At 42.1% G+C, this 24,246-nt stretch overlaps 2 protein-coding genes across 4 annotated transcripts in view; one reads left to right on the plus strand and one right to left on the minus strand.

Annotated features, from left to right (window-relative positions):
- The window catches only part of INO80 (INO80 complex ATPase subunit), a 57,504-nt gene that overhangs the window by 31,603 nt on the left and 1,655 nt on the right, over positions 1-24,246 (minus strand). For 2 of the 3 annotated variants that reach the window (XM_081858405.1, XM_081858404.1), the window contains exons 2-17: positions 13,915-14,100; positions 13,197-13,363; positions 12,863-12,930; positions 12,107-12,268; positions 11,698-11,818; positions 9,776-9,990; positions 8,619-8,672; positions 7,770-7,973; positions 6,724-6,919; positions 6,503-6,570; positions 5,969-6,178; positions 5,573-5,653; positions 5,119-5,214; positions 3,378-3,437; positions 2,320-2,462; positions 729-813 (exon numbers count right to left, since the gene is read on the minus strand). In XM_081858405.1, the coding sequence (XP_081714531.1) occupies positions 729-813; positions 2,320-2,462; positions 3,378-3,437; positions 5,119-5,214; positions 5,573-5,653; positions 5,969-6,178; positions 6,503-6,570; positions 6,724-6,919; positions 7,770-7,973; positions 8,619-8,672; positions 9,776-9,990; positions 11,698-11,818; positions 12,107-12,268; positions 12,863-12,930; positions 13,197-13,363; positions 13,915-14,057 (2,073 nt within the window). In that variant the 5' untranslated portion in view covers positions 14,058-14,100. The remainder of the gene's footprint in view (positions 1-728; positions 814-2,319; positions 2,463-3,377; positions 3,438-5,118; positions 5,215-5,572; positions 5,654-5,968; positions 6,179-6,502; positions 6,571-6,723; positions 6,920-7,769; positions 7,974-8,618; positions 8,673-9,775; positions 9,991-11,697; positions 11,819-12,106; positions 12,269-12,862; positions 12,931-13,196; positions 13,364-13,914; positions 14,101-24,246) is intronic. The other variant, XM_081858406.1, reaches the window with a different exon arrangement.
- On the plus strand, positions 21,369-22,736 carry LOC309352635 (putative CENPB DNA-binding domain-containing protein 1). The gene is made up of 2 exons (XM_081881251.1): positions 21,369-22,081; positions 22,157-22,736. Exons 1-2 carry the CDS (start codon positions 21,599-21,601, stop codon positions 22,448-22,450), a joined length of 777 nt encoding a protein of 258 aa, XP_081737377.1. The 5' UTR covers positions 21,369-21,598; the 3' UTR covers positions 22,451-22,736.

The following is a 24,246-nucleotide window of genomic DNA, read 5'->3' on the forward strand; positions in this document are numbered from 1 at the left end:
GAAGGGTGACTGGGTGCCTATTTGCACTTCAGTAATAGTATCCCTTGCTGCCTCATTCATAGTGGGTGCCCCCTTCTGGGACCCTGAAGAATAAGAAAGGGAGAGAGCAGGCCATGTGCAACTAACCCAGCAGTGTAACAACTAAGATTTTGCATCTATTAGAACTGTAAGGATAAAAAATTTCATCTGTGACCAGGGAGTGTACCACAAGGTGAAGCAGGGGCCATTTACACAGCTATCCAAGGGGTTTCTGCTGAACAGTTAAACTATCAATATCTGTGCAGCACCAATCAAAATTTAAGCAACTTCATTATCCTAGTCAGTCAGCTTATGCAGATGCTCAAAGTCCATAAGAAATTGTGAAAACACAGAATCATTCGTTTATTCTTTGAAAAACCTATTAACTGGTCTATTATGCATCTTTAACACTTGATATGTGATCCATTCATTTGATCCATGGTTATTGTTATGGTACAGTGTCCAGAAACATGGGAATGATATGGGCAAACATATGTGGACTTCTACTAGAAAAGTTCCACTGCCAAAAAGGAGAAGCTAGCTTTTAAACAGAAAATAATAGAGCTGTTACAGTCCAAGCAACAAATGAAACTTCAGCCTGTGTGGAGTTTCCTCCCGAAGCAATCAAATTCCATGTTTAGATACTGATCAGAATATCTTTGTTTATAAATTAATCTAGAATAGTGTGAACTGGAGGGAGTCATGCATACCTCAGCCATGGTGTTTTGGATGGGTGTCCCAGTCAGCAACAGTCTATTTCGGCACTGGAACTGAAGCAGAATTTTCCAACGAACGCTGAAATACCAATGTTATTTTAATTAATAGAATTTAGCTATGATAAAAAGTGGCAAGAAAGAACATTACTGTATAAGATATCTTCTAGGAAAGAGAAAAGACTACATACAATTTTCTTATCATGTTAAGTCCCTACATTCCATTTCTTTCCTGAAGTATTTCTAGAGATGCAGCATAAGGTAAACCATATGTTGTGATATAAACAAATGATGTCAAACATTACTGAGCCATAAATACATCTGGCCACTAGCTTCAGTCGTGACCCGCAGTCTGCAGTGGTGCTGCCATTGAAGATGGTGCAGAGGCTGCAGCTAGAGAAGAACGTGGCTGATGGCTGGCTGGCGAGGCAGCCTATGGGATCAAGCATTGCTGCTTCTGAAAGCACTGCACTGGCTGCCAGTGAACTACCAGGCACAATTTGAAGTGTTAGTACTAGCATACAAATCCCTTTGTGGCTTGGGACCCAAGTACCTAACAGATTGCCTTCCCCAATACAACCATCCCAGACTCTATTGAGTGGCAGGTGAGGCCACAACTCGGTTGGAGCTAACACAGGATAGGGCTTTCTCAGTGGTGGTTCCCCATTTATGGAATGCTTCCCCTGGGGAGGTAGGTCTGTCTCCCTCATTACTTTCAGAAGGAATTTTAAAAAATCCTGCTTACCCAGGCATTTAATGGCAAATAGATAATGTCCCTGGCAACATTGAAATCGTTGGCTGAGATAATGTTTTTAACCATCTTTAGATATGTTTTTTGTTAGCTATGTGTTTCCCAACCTGAGCTCCTTTGGAAGGCAGGTTGGGATATGAACTGAATTAATGAAATAAATATAATAATAATACCCAGGGATTGTACAATGTGCTACAGAGGACTCAAAGGGAAACATCTCCTCTGGGGAGCCGGGCTTATTGCATTACAGGTTCAGTCAAAGTATATAGTCTTGGATCCAGTGCTTGCAGGGACAGCGTCTTCTATGGCTGCTTCAGCAAGACTCTGAGAGCTCTCCAAGGTCCTGCAGGTACCATGGATTCCTGATGTAGACGATTGCCTTGGGACGCTGCCAGGTTTTTCACAGGAAAGGGACAGCCTTCCATTCAAGTAGGTTAACACAACCCCAAGAATTTCAAGGAGGTGGGTGCTACCAATCAATTGCAACTCAATAACTTGTTAAGAAAGATTTTGGGAAAACATTCTTGCATCCAGCTGAAAAAGTGAATTTTCCAGTCACAAACTGCCCAGATTCCTTTGGGATGATAAAGTATGGGCACCTTGATTTATGTATCAAAATTTATATACTGCTTGATTGTGTTTGGGTTTTTTTAAAATAACCTTCTAAGCTATCACAGCAGTGTATATCTTAACTAGGTCATGGCAGCTTGATCAGAGATGGAAAAATTTGTAAGAAAAGAACTACAATATTAAGCATTTTAAGATAGCATAAATCTGTTACAGCCGTGTTTCCTATTCTATCACTGCCCAAAAAGACTCAGATTTTTTTTTTCTTACCTAGAGCTACTCTTCAGTGCCTGTGCCTCATCTAGCACCATGTACTGCCACTTAACCCGTTGAAAATACTTCACATCTTGGACTACAAGCTGATAACTGGTGATCACGACATGGAAAGGAGCATCCTGAGTATACAAAGTCTTCTGCAATTATGAAAACATATTTTAGTTATATAAACTGAGTTGACTCGTCAGTGATACTAAGGTAAAATATCTGTATTCAGGAACTCACACATTACATTCCCCATCTTTTTCCATATTCAATGCCTGAGTTAGTGGAGGGGGTCCACATACCACATTAAGAAGATTGTTGGTACTCTCCCTTTAAAGTATACCTCCAATTTCCTAATTGGAAGGTCCTGTATCATAATGATTTACACCACGACATGTGGTTCTACCACTCTGGAAGCAATCTGCTTGCTATAGTCAGACTTCCACCTCCATTGTTCTAAGAATCAGGGCGAACAGATTCTTTCATAAGAAGAGTTCAAATGTTGGAGCAAGGAAGGGGGACTCCCAGAAGTTCAGAACAGAAGCACACAATGAAAGGGAGAGTAAGCATAGATGCTGCAACTGGGCAAGAGAAATAAAGGATATATAATGTGGACTAGTGAAAACTGGGACTTAAGTAGAAGAAGAATTTGGATTTGATATCCCGCTTTATCACTACCCTAAGGAGTCTCAAAGCGGCTAACATTCTCCTTTCCCTTCCTCCCCCACAACAAACACTCTGTGAGGTGAGTGGGGCTGAGAGACTTCAGAGAAGTGTGACTAGCCCAAGGTCACCCAGCAGATGCATGTGGAGGAGTGGAGACGCGAACCCGGTTCACCAGATTACGAATCCACTGCTCTTAACCACTACACTAGGAAGGTTGTACAATATGTGATTTAGAAGAAACACAGAGGTAGGTATCATAGGGAAGATGAATATTAAACTAAAACTGAAAATGGGAACAGCATAATGGATATGTTTATCATTTGTCCTTTGGGAATATATCTTCAAAGGCTATTGTAAATGAACAAGAACCAGAAAGGCTTTTAAAATAAGTTAAGACGTACCTGACTCCAGAATTTCCTGATCACTTTTCGGTCATGGGGATTTCCCCAGTAAGGTAGCACCTAGGATGGACACATAAACAAATGTCAAGAAAGTGCTTTTTAACAAATCTGAAGAGAAGTGGAACTATTTCATATTTCTGCCCTATGCAAAACACCCCCCCCCAAAAAAAAATCCAATCAAGCATTATTTTTCATGAAGGCAGGCTGAAATCAGAGTGCAATTCATAGTGTAAAAGAAAAATGCAACAATATTTCTAAAAGCACAGATCCTATTTGTAAGAAATTGCTGAACAAGAATAGAAAGTTGATTGCAGCATCAATTTCTCTTTCAAATGTAATACATTTAATGCTACGCTGCCATCTGCTGATAAAGCTAGGAACAGCATAAACAAATTATGAGTATGTATGTGTCAGTACAGTGGTGCCCCGCAAGACGAATGCCTCGCAAGACGGAAAACTCACTAGATGAAAGAGTTTTCCGTTTTGGAGGTGCTTCGCAAAACGAATTTCCTATGGGCTTGCTTCGCAAGACTAAAATGTCTTGCGAGTTCCTGCGGGTTTTTTTTCCTTTCCCCCCCTTTTTCTAAGCCGCTTATCTGCTTATCCGCTAAGCCGCTAAAAGCCGCTAATAGCGCTACTCCGCTAAGCTGTCAATGGGCTTGCTTCGCAAGACGAAAAAACCGCTAGACGAAGAGAATCGCAGAACGGATTCTTTTCGTCTTGCGAGGCACCACTGTATATGGAAACATCACCGCTGCAGACAGCCAGACTGTTGACATCACATGATGCGCCTATCTGTGGGAAAGAAGAATTTCCCAGGACGTTCACAGTCTGGATAAGTCTTTGTGAAGAGTGTAACTTGAAACCTTCTGTGTGTGCACGTTCAGGAAGTTTGTCAGACGCGCTAGAAGAACTGAACTGAAAGGACGTGTTTTTCTCTAGTGCTGTAATGTCAGAAATAAACATCACGTAAATAGATTTCTGACTTATTTTCTTTCCCCTGCAGAAGCAGGAGGGAGGGGTTGTGCATTTTACCCACGCTTGGGAAAATGTCACCTATCAAAATCTCCCTGGTCTGTCTGGATATCAGCCAGAGGAGGTTACCGGTAAGCAAGCTCCGAGGACAGTGAGAGGGGCCAGCCTCTATGGAGGGGGCTTGCAAACCAACAGTATGCACAGTATAGTTTCTCTAGGGCGCTTTCCACTTTATGCAACAACCGCATGAAAATTGTGGTTTTTTGTGATAAATATGTAAAGTGTGAAGTAAAGACATACAGTCCCCAAACAGACATTGTACACATACCAAGGAGTTGCACTCCTCTGGTTGTTGTCTGCATCTTGCTTAGGGACATGTTCTCTTCCCTCCACACTTTACATGCAGTGTGAAACAGCTTCAAATAATAATAATAATAATAATAATAATAATAATAATAATAATAATAATAATTTATTTATACCCCAACTATCTGGGCGGCTCCCAACAGAATATTAAAAACAAGATAAAACATCTAGGAGGACTTGTGGGCACTGGGGTGATGGGGCAATCCTCTCAGTGTACTAAGACCCCAAAAATGTTATTCACCAGAAATTTAGAAAACAATTAGGAAATTACAGCTAAAAAGCCCAGTGAGAAGAGGGGAGAGAATGAACCAACATGCTTATTACACCCTATCAATTTTCAGTCTAAGCATATAATAGAACAGGAAGTTAACTGTGGAATCATTTCAAGAATGCTTGTTACCTTAAACCTAGGAACAAATCTGGCAAACTCCTGATGCCAGTTGTTTAGGGTGGAAGCCGGTGAAATAATTAAAAAGGGTCCCCAGATGTTCTCTCTCTGGAAGAGGAAAGAGAACTTAACTGAATGAAGCAATATCCGAAACAACATTAAAATGAAATATTGTGTATAAAGAAAATATATAGGCTATGAGGAAATTATGTCGAAAAATATATACAAAGCTCAGTTAAGATAATGGAGCAGTGGGGCTGTAGATCAGGAGGGGGTTGACTAATACAAGGAACACAGAAAACGTGCAGCTATATAAGTCCTGGAAAGGCACTTAAGAATAGCAAAGCAGGTCAATTTGGGTGATGTATGGACTGAAAATAAATGTCAATGCAGAAATGTGTAAGCTAAGGTCCATTTAAACCACATATTAAGTGTGGGGGTTGTAAAAGTCAAAGAATCCACCTACCTCAGCCAGATGTGCTAACAAGGCAATACTCTGCACTGTTTTACCCAACCCCATTTCGTCTGCCAGGATTCCATTGATGCCCTGCAAGAGTTACAGCCACTTTACAAGTCTAGTCTGAGCAAGACAGACTAAAATGCCCAAGAGACAGCTAGAAAATCAGTAAATTACTGGAGCCCGCTATCCTCCCTCAAACATCAGATGCCACTTGCAAGTTCCATAAAATCTGATAATCTGTGAGGTTATCCCTGATACCATATCTTGAGCTGTCCTTATAAAGGATTTTTTAATTACAAGACTATGAGCCCAGTTCATCTACTGGCAATGCATCCCTTTCCTTGGAGCTATACCAAGAAGGAACTCGGCTCAAAGAAATAGCTGCAAGTAACAATCGCATACCTGCTCATAAAGGTTGGCCAGCCAGTTCATGCCTTTCAGCTGGTAACCTTTCAGTTTACCATTGAAAATGGTAGGCTGTGGAATGTCCTCTCCTGCCCGGATAGATGGGTTGGCAAGGCTGTAACTTTCTCCGAAGCCACTGCCAGATCTGTTGGCAGCCCGAAGGGCTGCTGCCCGACTCTCCTTAGCATCTTCATCAAATGACCGTGTCTAAACAAGAAGTGTGGTGGGGAAAGGTTATAACCCATGAAAACTTAGTGGAACACCATTACCAGTGGACAAACCTCAGTAGTTTCTACATGAGTAGAATCAGGGTTAACAAACTCATTGTAGTAATATTTCCCTTTCACTTGCTCATGCTTTAAAATCAGCAGAAGCCAGCTTTCTCATAGTTTCTATAGACACAGAATTCCAAATTAACAGATTTATGGTGCACAGACTAAACCTAGTAATATATAAGGCAAGCTTAAGTGTCCCGTTCCTGTCCCTGGCACTCCAGAACACTTTACTCCGTTGTTCTTTCCGAGTACTTACCTGGGCCTGATGAATCCGATAGGCATCTTCGGCATTCTTCAGGGCCTGAGCCTTGTAGTAGTTACTATCTGAAAATACCACCAAATTTGGAAAAAGAAAAAAGTCCACATGGATTAATCTCAAGCCTTCATAGATAGGTCAAACACACACATATCCAAAAGCCTGCAATACAGCAATGACTTGCATGATTCACCTAAATCATGTTCAGTTCACCTCCTTACCATAATCCTCCTGGGTAATGTTGACTACGACTCCTCCACCAATATCAATCTGCCTCTGGATAGAACTGTCTTCAAGTTTCCTCAAGATCTCCTCCTGGATTCCATCATGTCCTATATCACGTTTGCGGCTCATGAAGTGGGCATACAGCTCAGTCTGCGTAATCAGGAAGTTAAGTTTTCTCTGCTGCCGTTTAGCCTAAAATAAGTTACAGAAGGACACAAGAAATCACAAAAGTGCTCACTTTGGCAGGATGTATACCATAGTAACCTCAAAGAAATTAAAACAATACACGTAATTTTGATGACTGTAATCATATTGAAGACTTAATTATATCCTTGTACCATTTTAATATCAAAGTGATGAGAATCACCCTATCACTGCAAAAACATTTGTTCTTTCTTGCTAACCTTGAGATAAAATCTTATGAAAAGGCACTGTATGTTTATAAGGTACAGTAGACCTTGGCTGGATTATACAAAATTAAAACAGAAAATAGAGCTTAGACGGCAACAAAAACAAAAGACATTTTCAGCTGAAAAGAAACACAGCCAGGCCTTTCTTTAGCGGCTTGCATATTGACACAGTAAAAGATTACTGTTCAGGGCATGTAAAGAGATCTTATTTCTCAACTAAAGGAACCCAGCACCCTAGCACAGAAAATTGTGCTATGCAGGCCAAAGGACACCTGGCTTATCAGATGCACTTAAAAAGTAGCACTCAGACCTGCACCAATGTATCCAGAAACATTAAAAGTATTTCCCCGAGGTCAAGGGTGAGGAAAGGTTGGCCCACCAGTTGCTTTTGGCTGAGTTGGAGATCAAGAACACCTGGACAGCCACAGGTAATCTAAAAGTAACAGCGTGAGGAGCATGGCATTTTTTTTTAGCTGGGAATTTAAAAAAAAAGTTAGATCACAATCATAAAAAGAAATAAAAATTAGAGTGCAGTGTGTTTGCTTCTCTTGACATACAGAGCACTGCAATGACTGCAGCTTATATCTCGGTTCTGCCGCCTAAATTTCCCTCTATCTGTGATATAGTCTCACCTCTCTCATCTCTTCATCCAGTTTGCGCTGCTCCAGTGCCTCCTTCTCGGCTCTTTTGCGGTGTTCTTTCTCCACTTTCTCGTATTTCTTCCAGTAAAGAAGCATCTCCTTCGTAAGGCGGCGTGCCCTCGGTAGAGTCTCCTTGCAGTTCTTTTGGGCTTGGATAGCTGCTCGACGCACCTCTCTCATACACTGGTGAGCCAGCTACCAAGGGAAAAGTAGGAAAGATGGAATTTGAAGGCTGCTTGGAAATGGCAGCTAATTCAAAATACCGCTACAAGATAGCAAACTGAGACTGAGCATTAAGAGTCATATTATGCCTGTGCTTCATCAACTTCACTGGCACCAGGTTAGCTTACAGGCCAAATGCAAAGTGCTAGCTTTGACCTATAAAACTTTTCACAGCTTGGAACCAGTATATCAGAAATATTGCCTGTCTCCACACAATCAAGATGTCTTTTTCTGGGTTCCCCTGTGATCTGAGGTGCAACAGGTGGTTACGGGGGAAAGGGTTTTGTTTTTTGTTCTTTTAGTAATGGCACAAAACTGTGGAATGCTCTCCAGGAGGATTTCCTAGTGCCTATGTTGATGGCATTTTGGGGCCAGACAACCCCCTTTTAATTTTTCCAACATCTTTACTTCAATTGCTTTATCTGCTTCTTTTGGTCTTTAAGGGTTTTATGTTTCTAATGATTTGGGTTGTATTTCTGATTTAGTATTGTAAGCCCCTGGTAATTTGAATGATGGCATATAAACTCCTTTAATACAAAAACAGAATAATATAGATTGAAAGGTTTCACATAAAGTAAAATTCCATCTTGTATTAAAATGATGTATGATGCATCTTACCTTTCGACTGTTGCTTAAAAACAGGTTTCGGGCAGAAACTTTTTGTTTGTATGCCTAAAAAAAGAGAAAGAGTTAAAGAAATCATTGCTTGGTCACATTCTTAAAAAGTAATTTTACTGTTTCCAAATATATCTGAATTACAATATCGAAGTGTGAGTTGTATAGACAGCTGACTATTATAAAAAATGATCAATCTATGGGGCATACTACAGCTAAATAAAACACAAATAAACATCCCCCCCCGAAAAGCTATGATCAATATCACCAAGGAAGTATGTCGTTTGCCTTTAATTCCTGAAAACAATTTTTCCTCCTATAGTAAAATGACTAAGTTTCACTCTACACTTGTTACTCTCTTTCTTTTAACTACATCGGTGGTGGATGACCCTTACTCCAAAAAGCGTGGTCAAAATTAAAGGGTTTAGGAACTCAGACCGGACCAAATTTCATAAAATTATACACAGACTTTACTAAAACAAAACTCTACAAGAGAGAAAAACTCCAAATAATTACACACGATTAAAATAGCTCAGAAGGTAAGAAAACAACAAACACTAACTTATCCAGCTAATTAACAAACGCTTACACTGAAATCTCAGTAGGCTGGGCAATGGAACCAGTTGCTGTCAGAAGCCCAAATCGACGCTGACCTCGGCGACTGGCTGGCTGCTGAGAGCTCCCACCAATCCAGGTTTTTTGGGAACATAGACCATGGGCGTTCACCTCTTCCACCCAATTACCTTGTGACACCAGCCTTGTAAGCTCATTATTTCTGAGGTTCTAACCCATTCCCATAAACCAGTCCACAACATGGACAATTATTTCTTCTCTACATCAACTCATAGTTATATCACATCAAAGATATTCAATTTTACATGCGCTCCCCCTCCCTTTCACTCTTTTTGCCATATTGGTTTACTGCTTCTTTCTAGGCAAGCAAAAGGTTGCTTATTTAAATCAAAACCAGAAAAGTAATTGTAAAAAGTAAATACACCCTAAAAGCAGACTGCTATAAGCCAATATTGCCAACCCTGCAATTGACCAACAATAAAAAATTAGCCTGGCCTTCTACCTTACCTTATTCTGCATTCCTGCATTTGCTGACTCTCTGCCAGCCAAACGTATTTATTTCACTCTTTTTTACTGACAAAGCTCACCTTTGGCAGCTCCTTTTTAGCAATGCTCAGCCATACTTTGCGCCGGCGAGCATTCAACTGTTCAACGGATAAATGCTTTTTCTTGGACCCTGGTGGAGGGGTATCATGAGAGAACTTGGCAAAAACTTTGGTCTGGTGGTGATGGCGCCGTGGAGACTCCTCAGACGAGAGTTCTTCATCCCGTCTCTTCTTTTTTTTCACCTTTTTCAACTTAGCTTCATGAGAACAGAAGGTCACATGATTAGTCTACCCCTCAACAAACTGAGGCCACTATTATTCATTCATGATTTTTTGCTCTATTTCTTCCAATAACAGATAGCAAGAGGACTGCTTTGAAACCTACTCTTGATCCTATGTATAACATCTGCTAATTCTTCTCTGCAGTTAAATCACGTGAAGGCTTAATTACTGAGGCTGAACAATCCTCACTTCATTTTTATACAGAAATATCTTGTGAGAACAAAATAACTTTTCCTCTCTCAAATGAAATTCTGTTCACAAACATTAAAGAAGATAAACACAATGAAGAAGTCAAATTGAGCTGTGACAAAGATTTGGCAAAGATGCATCAAGATGTTACATATACCTGAACATGAATGCAAGTCTGTGAAATAAGTATAGTATAGTACAGTGGTGCCCCGCAAGACGAATGCCTCGCTAAACGAAAAACCCGCAAGACGAAAGGGTTTTCCGATTTTTAGCGGCTTCGCAAGACGAATTTCCCTATGGGCTTGCTTCGCAAGACGAAAGCCCATAGGGAAATCTCCGGGGACAGTGGGGAAGCGCAGCGTGCCTTCTCCTCTGTTCCTGGACCTGTCCTGAAGGCTTGCGGTGGGAGGTCCGGGAACAGAGGAGAAGGCGCGCTGCGCTTCCCCACTGTCCCCGGGGCTTGCGGTGGGAGGAGGGTTTTTCCTCCCCACCGCCAACATTCAGAACAGCATTCTGAATGTTGGCGGTGGGGAGGAAAGCCCTCCTCCCACCGCAAGCCTTCAGGACAGGTCCGGGAACAGAGGGGAAGGCGGCAGCGCTTCTCCTCTGTTCCCGGACCTGTCTTGAAGACTTGCGGTTGGAGGAAGGTTTTCCTCCCCACCGCCAACATTCAGAAGGCTGTTCTGAAGGCTGGCGGTGGGAAGAAAAGCCCTTCTCCCCCGCCAGCCTTCAGAAGAGTTCCCCGCAGGGCTCTCCAAGCTGCAGATAGCAGCCTGCTGCCCCTATCCGCAGCTTGGAGAGTCCTGCGGGGAAGTCCTGCAGGGCTCCCCAAGCTGCGAATGTCTGCCCCGCGCGAGGGGCGCTCTGAAGCAGAGTGCCCCTCGTGCGGGGCAGCAGCCTGCTATCCACAGCTTGGAGAGCCCTGCGGGGAAGTCCTGCAGGGCTCCCCAAGCTGTGAATGTCTGCCCCGCGCGAGGGGCGCTCTGAAGCAGAGCGCCCCTCGTGCGGGGCAGCAGCCTGCTATCCGCAGCTTGGAGAGCCCTGCGGGGAAGTCCTGCAGGGCTCCCCAAGCTGTGAATGTCTGCCCCGCGCGAGGGGCGCTCTGCTTCAGAGCGCCCCTCGCGCCGGACAGCAGGCTGCTATCCGCAGCCTAGGCAGCCCTGCAGGAACTCTTCTGAAGGCTGGCGGCGGGAGAAGGGCTTTTCTTCCCACCGCCAGCCTTCAGAAGGCTGGTCTGAAGACCTGGTCTGAAGGCGGTCTCCCTAGGAACGCATTAATTGATTTTCAATGCATTCCTATGGGAAACCGTGCTTCGCAAGACGAAAAACTCGCAAGAAGAAAAAACTTGCGGAACAAATTAATTTCGTCTTGCGAGGCACCACTGTACACTGGGGGAGGATGAGTGAAAGAAAAAAACAAAAGTTTAGAAGCCCAGTAGGAAAGGAAGTCTACCCTTATAAAATCTTTAGAAAGTATATCAATACAATGCCTACCTTTTAATTTTTTTTCCTCTTTGAACTTCTTTTTCTTGGGTCCTATGAGATGGCGCTGTTGTTCATAGTAAGGATCGTACGTGGAGAGCAAACCTGCGCTGTAATACTGGTACTGCTGTAACTGAAGTAGACTTCAATTGTTATAAATATGTATTTTACTTAAGAAACGCTTTAAGGAACACAGCTGAGCTAGAAAATTCACAGTATGAAAAAGAAAGCTGTGTTCTTTTGTATGTCACACTAAGAAGCTGGGATGAGCAAAATAATGACCCCATGCATCTTTGCAAGCCAGCAATGTTTTCACTGCTCTAAAAACAAAAAAGCCTGGTTTTTGTACTGAAGGGCACAGGTTAGCAAAGCTCCTCTCCAAAATTGTTGGCAAAAGACAAATTACGCTCTAGAATTTTACCTCTTTATCCTTGCTGTATTTACTTCGATGCAGTTTCTTGTACTTGTGCAGTCGCAGCATATTGTGAAGTTCTTCCCTAGATAGAGTAAATTCATCCCCTTCTTCCCCATCCTCATCAGTTGCTGACTCACTGTCACTGGAGTCATCACTCAGGAGAATGCTCTGCCAAAATCGAGAGGATTTTAGGTCAGTAAGAGCGAGCAAGATGACCAGATTAGTGTACAATAATTCCTTTAAAATGCCTGCCTGTTTATGACTGCTAGGTTATGAAAAAAACGAGTAACACCTTCTACAGACCATCCTAAGCCCTTTAATATTTCCTAACATATCTTCCCACTACCTCACCTGCTTGCAATCCTAAGAAACTTTTATTATAGTAATAAAAAAAAATAGTATACATTCTCAATGCGCGCCAAGATTTTGAAACTCCCATGTCAGGATTCCCTATCTCCACCCTGCCCAACTCATTCAGAGATTCTTTTAATGCCTTTCTCATCACTCTAGGGCAACTGACCAGGTAAATAATGCTACAATACTAAGCAAGCAACTGCAAACATATCAGGGATTGTAATGTAGGATTAACAAAATTAATTCCTCTCGATTCCATGAAGCCAAGAAGTTTTAACAGATGGTGAGATGCTTTGACAGCTTCACTGTTTTTAGAAAGCTTTCTGATTTCTGTAACTACATCATAAAATAATGCAACAGAAGTATCAATGTAAACACATTTGGATTTCAGAATAATAAAATTCCCACCTTTAGCCACTTTCTGCTTTTCTTCAATTTGGAAAAGTTGTATAGATTCCCTTTTTCTGCTTTTGGCTCTGTTTAAACGACACAGTAAGATAAAAAATGGTATTATTCACATGAGTCAACAGATTTAGCTGGAGAAAGCATTTATCCCTGCCCTAAGTACAAAAAATACATATGCAGAGATAACAAAGGCTGCTAGCTTTCATCCATTTGAAAGTGGATAGTTTAAATTCTGCATTTGGCAAGCATATTGGTCCTTGTCCCAAACACATGTCTACTGTCAAAGGCCAGTTTACTCACCCAATGCAAACTAAAATTAATTGTAAAGCACATTTACCAGATTGCAATACTCCATTGAGCGAATGTGTGTTTAACATTCCAGAACTTCCTGCTCCGGATGACTCCCCAAGCAAGGAGCTTGTAGGTTCTTCTTTAACTTGTATCAAGGGACCCCCAGGCTGAGGAAGCAGAGGATTGTCATCCAATCCATCGTCACTTTCATCACTACAATAAAGTTTAAAATAATAGTTATCACAGCGAAAAGGACAAGTGATGTACAAATAAACAACCACACTCCACCTCAGCAAATGCTCATTTTGCTCCATCACCAACACTGGATATATTTGTAATTATATTATGAACAAGATTAAGCCATTTATAATTTCACATATGAAAAAAGAGTACAATTTAAAATTCTAACTAAATTAAACATGATATGTTTCATGCTCTTAAAGTACTGTAGGAAGTTCAGGTTTTATAAGGAAGTTAAGCATGTTTCAGTTTTGCATAATATTTCCTTTTCCTCCCAAAAGGAAACCTTTTGCTTCCATGGCTTCAAAATTTTCAGAAATTTTACATAAACCACTCATATGTGAAAACTAATTATAAATTTGGTTGCATATATTTTTTTAAAAAACACCTGGAAAGCTCCTTTTCATAAAATAAAGTCAGAATTCAAGCCAGGGTTCATAGCATCCGACACACTTAAGATGAAAACAATAAGCTGCCTCTTTTCTACGTGTTCCCAAATCGAAGTAAGCTAAAACTTTTAGTACCTGGATACATTCCTGTTGAAGATAGCGGAAGTCTGACGTAAAAAATGATCCAACCGCAGAGCTTTCTCCAGATATCGCAAATAGAGGGGCGTTGCCAGCTCTGTGCAGTTGCCATCCTCTCTTGCACCCAGCTCTGAGGCCATAGAACAAGCCTCTCCTCATGCAAAGTTGCCTCCTAACGCACAGCTGTTCCAAAACAGAATGTAACTATTTAGCATAATCATATCTATTTGAAGTCCATGTTTTTTAAAAATGTTGTTGTTGTTGTGAATTCAATTTCTATACTGCCCTTCATCCAAGAATGACAGGGTGGTTTACAATATATATAAAAAGTAATAAATTCACAGGATCCTGTTTCTTTTCATGGGGATTTTTTATTGCGGCTTATATTGGCTTGACCTGTAATGCTTGTCAATGCATGTGCTTGGAAGATCAGGTTGCTCATGTCCTATTTAAATTCTATACCAATAGTCATTGTGGAATTACATTTTCAAAGTTTGTTCCCATGACTGTCCAACTAGGTAACAGAACAAAATTAAACATCATGTGATAAAAAAATGTTCAAATGGTTTCACTTAAGTCTTATCAAATTTTATCAGCAGGGATCATAATTCAGGTTGCAAAAAAAAAAATATTGCTTTTTTTTGGCCTTGCATCTATCCCCCTGGCAAAGAGATGAGAAAGACCTGGCCTGAAACTGAGGAATATTGGTGGTTTTCTAATAGCATCCTTGGGAACCCAGGGGCTTCTTGGAAGGGTTTGTCAAGGAGAAGTAGCAAAAGGAGGTTTGCCCAACCCTGTTGCTCTTCCCCTGCAATGTACAGCTGCAGGAAAGAGATAGGTGTATCCTAGTTTATAAACTCAGTTCATATGAGGCAACTGTGAGGCCAAAGAGACCAAGCCGACACATTGTGTGAACTAAACATGCACTCTAGAACAATGCTGGAGAATCCCCCAGAGGGGTCCATCGCAAACAAGTCAATGAGGAAATTGTTCCACTGACTTTTAAAAAATCATCTATCTGACGTGATATGAGAGCTCTTTATTCTAGAATCTAATATAAGTAGTTCATTGACAGGGATACATAATAGCACAAGTGATACAGGAATAATGTAGGAAAATGTGAATTGGCTTGCTATACATCTAGTGTTCCAACATCTAGTGTTCCAAGACCATGGTAAGCCACTAGAACACTTGCATACAAGCTCACATATCTCAACAGTTCTCGTGATACTTACGGTATTAATTTAACAGGACTTATGCTAGTTCTTCTTGCATTTGCCAGCAGATAACACAATACAGATGTCACAACTTATTTATGACATTAACACTGAAGTTCAGAAAGTGCATACTGCTGACTTCACCGCTCACAGAATATATATAATCGCAAAAGTAAACACAAGTTTCAATAATATTTTATTATTTATTAATTGACTTTTTCTGCCGTTTAATGTAATAAAAGTCTCTAAGCAGTTTACATCAAAACAATATGCATCTGCATTATCCAAATAAAACTGAACAGTTTTTATTTTACCTAAATGTTACCAGAGCATAGACAACAGAAGTTAAGCTATCTCTGTCCAGATAGGGGAGCAGCTGGGCCACTAGCCAAAGCTGATGAAGGCACTCCATGCCATTGAGGCCACCTGAGCCTCAAGCAACAGCAAAGACTCCAGGACTACCCCCAAGCTACTTACCTGCTCCTTCAGAGGGAATGCAACCCCATCAGGAGCAGGCAACCTCTCACCCATCCGGTCTAAGTAATCGCCCACTAACAGTGCCTCAGTCATATCAGAATTGAGCTTCAGTTCTTTGGCTCTCATCCCATCCATTCTTGAGGCAAGCCAACAATCCAGCACATCCAATGCCACACATGCAGATGGAAAGGAGAAATAGAGCTGTGTTTCATCAGCATACTGCCGACAGTGTACTCCAAAACTCTGGGTGAACCCACTCAGCAGTTTCATGTAGACATTAAACATCATAGAGGGAGAAAATCAACCCTGTGGAACCCCACACTGAAGGCTCCATGGGGCCGCAGAGCACACCCCAAACATCACCAAAGTAGGACCGCAACCACTGCAAAGTGGTGCCACCCCACCCCATACTCCACACGTATACCATGGTTGATTGTAGCAAAAGCCACTGAGAGGTCGAGGAGAATTAACAGGAAAGTATTTTCCCTGTCTTTCTTTTGACAGAGGTCGTCATACAAGGTGAACAAAACAGTTTCTGTGCCAAAACTGGGCCTAAACCCTGACTGAAATGAATCTAGAGTGCCTGGTTCTGGTCCATGACCACCAGCTCAAAACCCTATAATAATGACTGGAGATAATGACCTTGGTTCCCAAAAGGTTTAGTTGTCAAACAAATAGGCTCCCAAATGCCGCAAACCCGGAAGTAAGTGTTCCGGTGTGTGAATGTTTTTCAGAAGCCAAACGTCTGACATGTTTCCCACTTGAGTGCAGGAAGCTCTTGCAGCCAATCGGAAGCCGTGCCTTGTTTTTTGAATAGTTTCGGGAGTCAAACGGACTCCCAGAACAGATTAAGTTTGATAACCAAGGTACCACTGTATTATACTTAGGAGCTGCGGGGTAAGGATTTGCTGTGCAGAGAGGAGGAGCTCTATAAACTATTCCCAATGCAAGTAAGCAGGCGCTTACCACAGAAGGCACTCTGCTCTAACTACTGCTAACTAAACATTCATGATTCCTTTTTTCCTTTCCAGAATCTGTGCTCTGGCACATGACCTGCACAATAACAAGTTCCACCACAACTCCTTGCAAAGGGTGAATACTGTATGACTGACATTATCTTTCCCTAATAGCTGACTCTTCTAATGGAGCTATCAGGGGAACCAAACGCAGGAAGAAAGCAGAGAGCCTGATAAACAGTAGCTGGGAAGATGTTTCTTCCCCTCCATTCCACCAGTCACTTAGATCTGTGGATGAAGACCTGTTGATGGTGCCACATAGCCTTGTGGTAAACCATGCTGTGACTTCAGCACATGCTTTTAGTACAGTGGTACCTCAGGTTACATACGCTTCAGGTTACACACTCCACTAACCCAGAAATAGTGCTTCAGGTTAAGAACTTTGCTTCAGGATGAGAACAGAAATCGGGCTCTGGCGGCGCAGCAGCAGCAGGAGGCCCTATTAGCTAAAGTGGTGCTTCAGGTTAAGAACAGTTTCTAGTTAAGATCGGACCTCTGGAATGAATTAAGTATTTAACCCGAGGTACCACTGTATTGTGTCACCAGTTCTCTAGTATTCTTAGAAGGGAAGCAATCCTCAATCAACACTGTTATGTTCTCAACATCCGTGGGAAACTTTACTTTTCTCCCAAGCCTTGCCAAATTGGTCTATTTTATTTCTGCCATTTTAAAATTCATGTTGATTTTTATATTTTAAAACTGCTTTTGTATTAAGTATTTTATTCTATTTTTGTATACTCCAAATATATACTCTGAATATAGAGTAGTGTAATAAATTATTTTAAATAGTGTTTTGAGCCCAGCACATTTCAAATATCAACCCTTCTGCAGGAACACTATGCAATATTAAACTATACTAAAAACTCCTATCAGATCCAGACACTATGGGCAATGCTCAGGCCAGGGATAGTGAGAGTTGCAGTCCAGCAACATCTGGAGGGCACTGGGTTGTGGAAGGCTCTTATAACCCTTTTCTATAAAAAATAATAAAAATAAAACTAATCAGGGGCACCCCAGCAGGAAAGAGAGCAACTAAATGATGGTTGTCTCTCTCAATAGCTAGCTTATCTACCTATAATGAGCACTTAGGCAAAGGTACTATTATGCAACTGCGGATTATCGTTCTGTATCCTGCCCACTCCCATACAGAACAGACCATAAGCAAATCTTGCAGAACAACCAGCAGCAAACATTTGCACATCCAGCTGTTCTTATGTGGGGTTGCCATCTTTTCATCTAGCAGGGCTGCTATAAGTTCAATTTTGTTTGACAGACAAATTATGTGCAACCAAACTTAGCATGGGGATACAGTGATGGATGCAGGTGCTATTCCGCTGTCAGGAGCCCTGCTAGAATAGGTGGTTGGCAACTCTACTCATCTTGCTTTAAAAACTCACTTTAGCACTGATATTGCTCAATGCAACTTTGTCTCACCTGTTCCTATAAGGGCAAGCAAAGAAATCACCCCCACATTTGTTGATAATTTCAACAGCTTTAATAGTGAGATCCCACAACAGAAGGAAAAGTGGTGCTAGTTAACAGCTGTGTGGTCAATATACCTGTAACCTCTTACCCATGTAGGACTTGCCTTTTCCGTTCTGGAACACCTCAGCTGTGCATTGCGTAGATTGGCAGGCTTCCCATCACTCTTTTTTGTAGGAATGGGGGCTTCCTTGGCCACACAACAGCTGAGCCAGAAGAGGCAGGAACGCAGAAGCCACAATTTCTGGCTTGGCTACCAAAGGCACCCAACACAGACAGTGTGAAACCCTGACAAGCTCAGGTGTGCCTGTGTTGACAGGCTCCTCCCAGCCTCCTTCACAGGGAGTCTGTGTACGGGATCAAACCTGGGACCTCATGTATGCAAAACAAGTTGGCCTTCAGAGCAAAAGCTTTAAATAAATCCTCCCTAGTCCTAGTTTATATCTGCCAGGGCTGTTGGATGACAAAGGTTCCATCCTAGGTTTTTCTCCAGTTGATGTTTGATTTAGGGAGCTGCTCTACTGAGTGTGAAGTGTGGCATGTTATCTCTACCTTTTTTTGCTTCCAAGACTACTGGCTGCTTAGCTAGGCAGCCAAAATGTGTGTTTTGCCTTGTGGTGAGTTAAATAAATCCCTAGGCTAGGAGTTGAACTGCTATCCCTTATTTCCCATTTTTATTATCTTTCCTACTGGCCTACCAGGGAGCTCATAAGGTTGCTCCCCAGGAGTTTGTTGTGGCTACCGTGCTTGCTTGTTCGTCCACTGGCTGGCTGCTCCCTCTTGGTATCATTCCCTTTATCATAGCCTACTGGGCCTTGAATTCCTCTCCTGGGAAACCCAAAGATTTGGGTTTGGGTGAGTTAAGATTCAGAGATTATGTTGTGATTGCTTGCTATATATTAATGTTTTTGTTAACTTGCAACTGACTGTTTATATCTTGTACGCAATGATTTTATAGTCATTTGTATGTAACCATCCTAGGATTGTCAAACTTCAGGGCAGGTGTAGAAGTTGAGTGAATACATCAAATAGTGTCTTCCAAATGAGTTAAAGATATGCTTGGGTGTCGCAACTTGCAGCATCCATACTTACTATTCTTTTTTTAAAACTTCATAGAGTGACCCAAGGCAACTTACATTAAAAAAATAAGAACAACCAAAAATACACCTATGAAATTGGAAGGCCTGGCCCACTAAATAAAGCCAGAATGGCACCCTTCAAGTAAAGGGCCAAAAGCCCAGGCAACATTTCCTGTGTTCCCCTATGCCCTTGCCTGATGAAAGTGTGACTATTTGTAGGCTGCCCATGCTTGTGATATAAGAGGTCACAAACTTCAGGAGTGCATAGGTACTGGTGACAACTGCTGGACTATGCTGGCTGCAGTGTGGTAGTGTGAACTACTAAGGGCACTAGTGTGTCTTTGTGACTGCCAGATTGGTGTGTGAGGCAGGGTGGCAGCAGAGATGCGTGTCTGCCACCACAGTAAGTGGGTTGGTTTCTTCCAATGCTGGCTACTGTGCAGTGTGCAGGCATCATTAACACATGATGCTGTGATTTGTGGGTGTAAGCAGTGTTGCCAAGGATGCTGTGGGGGAGTCCGTCAGTGTTGTTATGTTCTTCTTTAGAGTGGCATAATTTTGCTGTTGACTTTGCTGCTAGGAGTGTAAGGGATCCCCAACTGCATTAAGCTACTACTACATTGACATCAGTGGCATTGACATAGCAGTACCATTGGATTACACTGTTAGTCAAACTGTGACTTTTGTTGCATTCTCACATAATGGCAGGTGAAGAGAAAACAACAAAGTACAGTACAGTGGTGCCTCGGAAGATGAAAAGAATCCGTTCTGCGATTCTCTTCGTCTAGCGGTTTTTTCGTCTTGCGAAGCAAGCCCATTGACAGCTTAGCGGATTAGCGCTATTAGCAGTCTAGCGGCTTTTAGCGATCAGCTGTTAAGCGGCTTATCAGCGGAACAGCTGATAAGCGCCTTAGTGGCTTAGGAAAAGGGGGGGGGGAGCGAAAAAAACCCGCAGGAACTCGCAAGATTTTTTCGTCTTGCGAAGCAACCCCATAGAGAAATTCGTTTAGCGAAGCGCCTCCAAAACGGAAAACCCTTTCGTCTAGCGGGTTTTCCGTCTTGCGAGGCGTTCGTCTTGCGGGGCACCACTGTACGTGATCCCTCACAAACCCATATAACCATCAGTTCTGGGTTGTGGACTATGCCACATCTAAAATCTGCACAAGCTTCTAATCAGGTATTTGTACAAGACTTCTCCAAAAAGACTATTTGGAATCTAGTACTTTCGGAGAGATCTGCAATACTAAAATGCTTGTATGCCACTGGTTCAGAATAGCAAATCAGTAATCTCAAATGGACATGTTCTTGAAAAAAATGTTCAGGCTCTAGCCCAATAAAGACATTATTAACTTAGTAAGTTTGTAGAAAAGCCTTTTTCAAGAATAGTTAAAGAATTACTATATACAGTAGTGCCCCGCAAGACGAATGCCTCGCAAGACAAAAAACTCGCTAGACGAAAGGTTTTTTCGCCCGCGATTTGCCTCGCAAGACGAATTCCCCTATGGGCTTGCTTCGCAAAACGAAAACGTCTCGCGACTTTGTTTCCTTTGTGTAAAAACCGTTAAAACCAAGGGTGCTTAGCTTGAGCAGCTGCAGTTGCGACTTGACTTCGAGGAGCAACTGTTAGCACGTGGTTTGGTAGCCTTTTCTCAGACTTTGCTCACTTTTGAAGATTTTCCAAAACTTTTCCAGAACTTTTCCAGAACTTCTCTTTCATCCATTTGGTAAGTTAAACTTTTAAAACTTTTTTGGGGGGTTTTGGATTTTGGGTTGGGGTGTTTGGGATTCAAGGACTTGGTGTTGGGAAGGGGTTTGCGATAATCTTGGGGCTTGTGGGCCTTTTTTGGGAATTTTTATGATTTTCTGTGACCACTGGGCCAGGTTGATTTTTTTTGAAAAATTTTCTGAGTTTGAATTTCTGAGTGCTGGCCATGTTGTTATTTTTTGAAATTTTTTTTTGTCTGGGTGGGGAAGCAGTTGGGGAGGGGTTTGCAGCAGTTGGGGAGGGGCTGGGGGAGCAGTTGGGGAGGGGTTTGCAATTTCTGTGTTGTGGGTGGGTTGGTGCGTGTCTGTGGGAGCAGTTGAGGTTTTTGAAGACATTGGTGATTTTTGAAGCTTTTCCTAAACTTATTTTGCAGCCATTTGAGGTTTCTGAGGACGTTGGTGGTTGATTGTTGAAGCTTTTCCAGAACTTCTCTTTCATCCATTTGGTAAGCTAAACTTTTAAAACTTTTTTGGGGGTTTTTGGATTTTGGATTTGGGGTTGGGGTGCTTGGGATTCAAGGCCTTGGTTCTGGGTTTTAATTTCTGTGTGGTGGGTGGCTGGCTGCTTTTGTATTTTTTGGGTTTGAAGCACATCACTGATTTTTTTTTCTGTTTCTGAGTTTACGAAGGTAGGAGCTGTGCTGCCATGGGACCAAAGAAGACTGCTGCTGCGGTGGCCGGCGAGAGGAAGAAGGAGAAGATGACGCTGGAAATGAAGAAGGAGATCATCTGGAAGCACGACGGTGGAATGCGTGTGACGGACATCGCCAGGGAGTACGGCAGGAACCCATCGACCATCGGGACCATCCTGAAGATGAGGGAGAAGATCCTGGCGACTGATGCAGCCAAGGGAGTCACCAGGATCGTGAAGAACCGCCCAGCTGTCCTGGAGGAGGTCGAGAAGTTGCTGCTCATCTGGATAGAAGAGAAGCAGCGTGCAGGGGACACAGTGTCTGAGGCCGTCATTTGTGAGAAGGCCAAGGCCTTGCACGCTGACCTCATCCGGGAACAGCCAGGAACCTCAGGCGAGCCAGAAGTCTTCAAGGCTAACAGAGGTTGGTTTGACCGGTTCAAGACAAGATCTGGCATCCACAGTGTGGTCAGGCATGGAGAGGCTGCCAGTTCTGATGTTCCTGCGGCTGAAGACTTTGCAGCGGAGTTCCTGGAGGTTGTGACGACGGAGGGCTACGTTCTGCAGGCAGAGGCTGCGCAGGAGCAGGCCTCACTGGAAGAGGAGGAAGCAACTGAGGAACGGCTGTCCTCCGAAAGACTGAGGGACATTTGCCAGAAGTGGAAGGAGGTGCAGACTTTTGCAGATCTACACCACCATGAGAAGCACGTGGCACATGACGCTGGGAACTTTTATGATACGAGGGTCATGTCGTCTTTCAGGGAGCTGCTGAAAAGGCGGATAAAGCAGCAGACTATGGACAGGTTCTTGACCAAGAAGCAAAGAGTGGAAGAGGAGCCTTCTTCGAGTGGTCCCCCAGAGTCTTAGAAAATGTACTGTACACTTTGTTGATTTTTAAATGTTTTTCTGTCATGTTTATAAAGTTAATTTATTTTCCCTTCAATTTTTGAACTGCTCTTTACAGTATGTGTGACTTTAAAGAGCAGTTAATAAACTGTTGTTGTACCAAATTTGGCTTTGTTTGGACTTTTTTTGACCATAGGAACGCATTAATTGATTTTCAATGCATTCCTATGGGATTTTGTGCTTCGCAAGACGAAAAATTCGCTAGACGACAAAAATTGCGGAACGAATTAATTTCGTCTTGTGGGGCACCACTGTAACAACGAAGATTGAAATCAACATAGGAGTCCAGACAAGAACATACTTAACACAGGTAAAAACCTACCTACCACAGAAAGAAATGAGCAAACTGATAATGGATGACTTTTCAGCAGCTTAACACATTTTTATACGTGAAAAACAACTTTAATTCTGAGAGAAGAGCTGCTTTGTAACAAATCCACAAGTGTTTGTTGTAAGTACCATTGTATGTAGTAAACTTTGTTGTTGTGTGGTAGAAAACACAGCCAAGGGTTGACAACAAGTGATATACACATCTGTCACACAGACCATTGACCCTTATACAAAACTAGTGCATAGGTCGCTTCATAGCCAATACATGACATTTGTGGTTTTGCTTCGCTGGGTCAGTTCCTTCTGTGCTTAACTTGAACAGAATTGTCTTAGGTTTACTGTGTGGGGTTCCACTAAAGCAAAAGCATTTTTACCATTAGATTATGGAAATAAATCAATCCTAATTTAATATTCTTCTGTACTTTACTTTTTCTTTAAATTTTGCATCAGTTTCAGTAAACAGAAAAACTAAAATTGATTAAATGGGAGCCAGTGTGGTGTAGTGGTTAAGAGCGGTAGTCTCCTAATCTGGGGAACCAGGTTCGCGTCTCCGCTCCTCCACATGCAGCTGCTGGGTGACCTTGGGCCAGTCACACTTCTGTGAAGTCTCTCAGCCCCACTCACCTCACAGAGTGTTTGTTGTGGGGGAGGAAGGGAAAGGAGAATGTTAGCCGCTTTGAGACTCCTTAAAGGGAGTGAAAGGCGGGATATCAAATCCAAACTCTTCTTCTTTTTAAAGTTGAGTTTTATTTTGATTTGAATCTGTGGCTATCTAAAGTCAAAGAACAACATATTCATAGTTGCTAAACAACAGAGTAGGGGAAAAATTGCTAGGAAATCTATTGATTTGGATTTGGGAAGGAAGTTCAAGTTCCACCTTTTTCAAAGACTATGTGAATGGATAAAACTATACTGAGGTTATACTGCTATGAACACTTACTTTTGTGTTGACTTTATTAAACTTGGTGGGGCTTACTTTCGGTTAAAAGATAGGTAGGATCTGGCCATACATTTCCATTACTCATCTGTGAAATGGTAAAACTAGCAACCAAATACAGAACTGTTTTGAAGGCAAACGTATACTTTGCAAATCTGAAGTACTATGTAAATGTTTAGCAGTGATAAGTTTTAACCTATGCCACATGTTCTTTCTCATTCTAATTTTTCAAGTAGCAGTACAAGATATTCTAGTTGAACGACTGCTTTTGGCTTCTATAATTAAGATGTTAACAACATAACATTTCTAATCCTGAAGCACTAAAAAGCATGAAGAAAAACAATCAAGCTCCAGTCAAAACAGCCCCATGTTGGTTTTGATACAGCAGAGCAGAGGTAGCCAACTTATGAATGGCCCTCCAGACACTGCTGAACTACATGTCCCATTATCCTTGGCCATTGCCCATGATGGCTGAGGATGATGGGAGTTG

Source organism: Podarcis erhardii (assembly GCF_964252035.2).
Source record: "Podarcis erhardii genome assembly, chromosome: 1".
In the NCBI taxonomy this organism is placed as follows: Eukaryota; Metazoa; Chordata; class Lepidosauria; order Squamata; family Lacertidae; genus Podarcis; species Podarcis erhardii.

Bases quoted from the DNA above. Each gene is read 5' to 3' on its own strand.
- LOC309352635 (XM_081881251.1), top strand. From the start codon at position 21,599: ATGGGACCAAAGAAGACTGCTGCTGCGGTGGCCGGCGAGAGGAAGAAG. The intron at 22,082-22,156 runs GTTCCTGCGGCT...CTGCAGGCAGAG, and splicing joins GAGAGGCTGCCAGTTCTGAT to GCTGCGCAGGAGCAGGCCTC.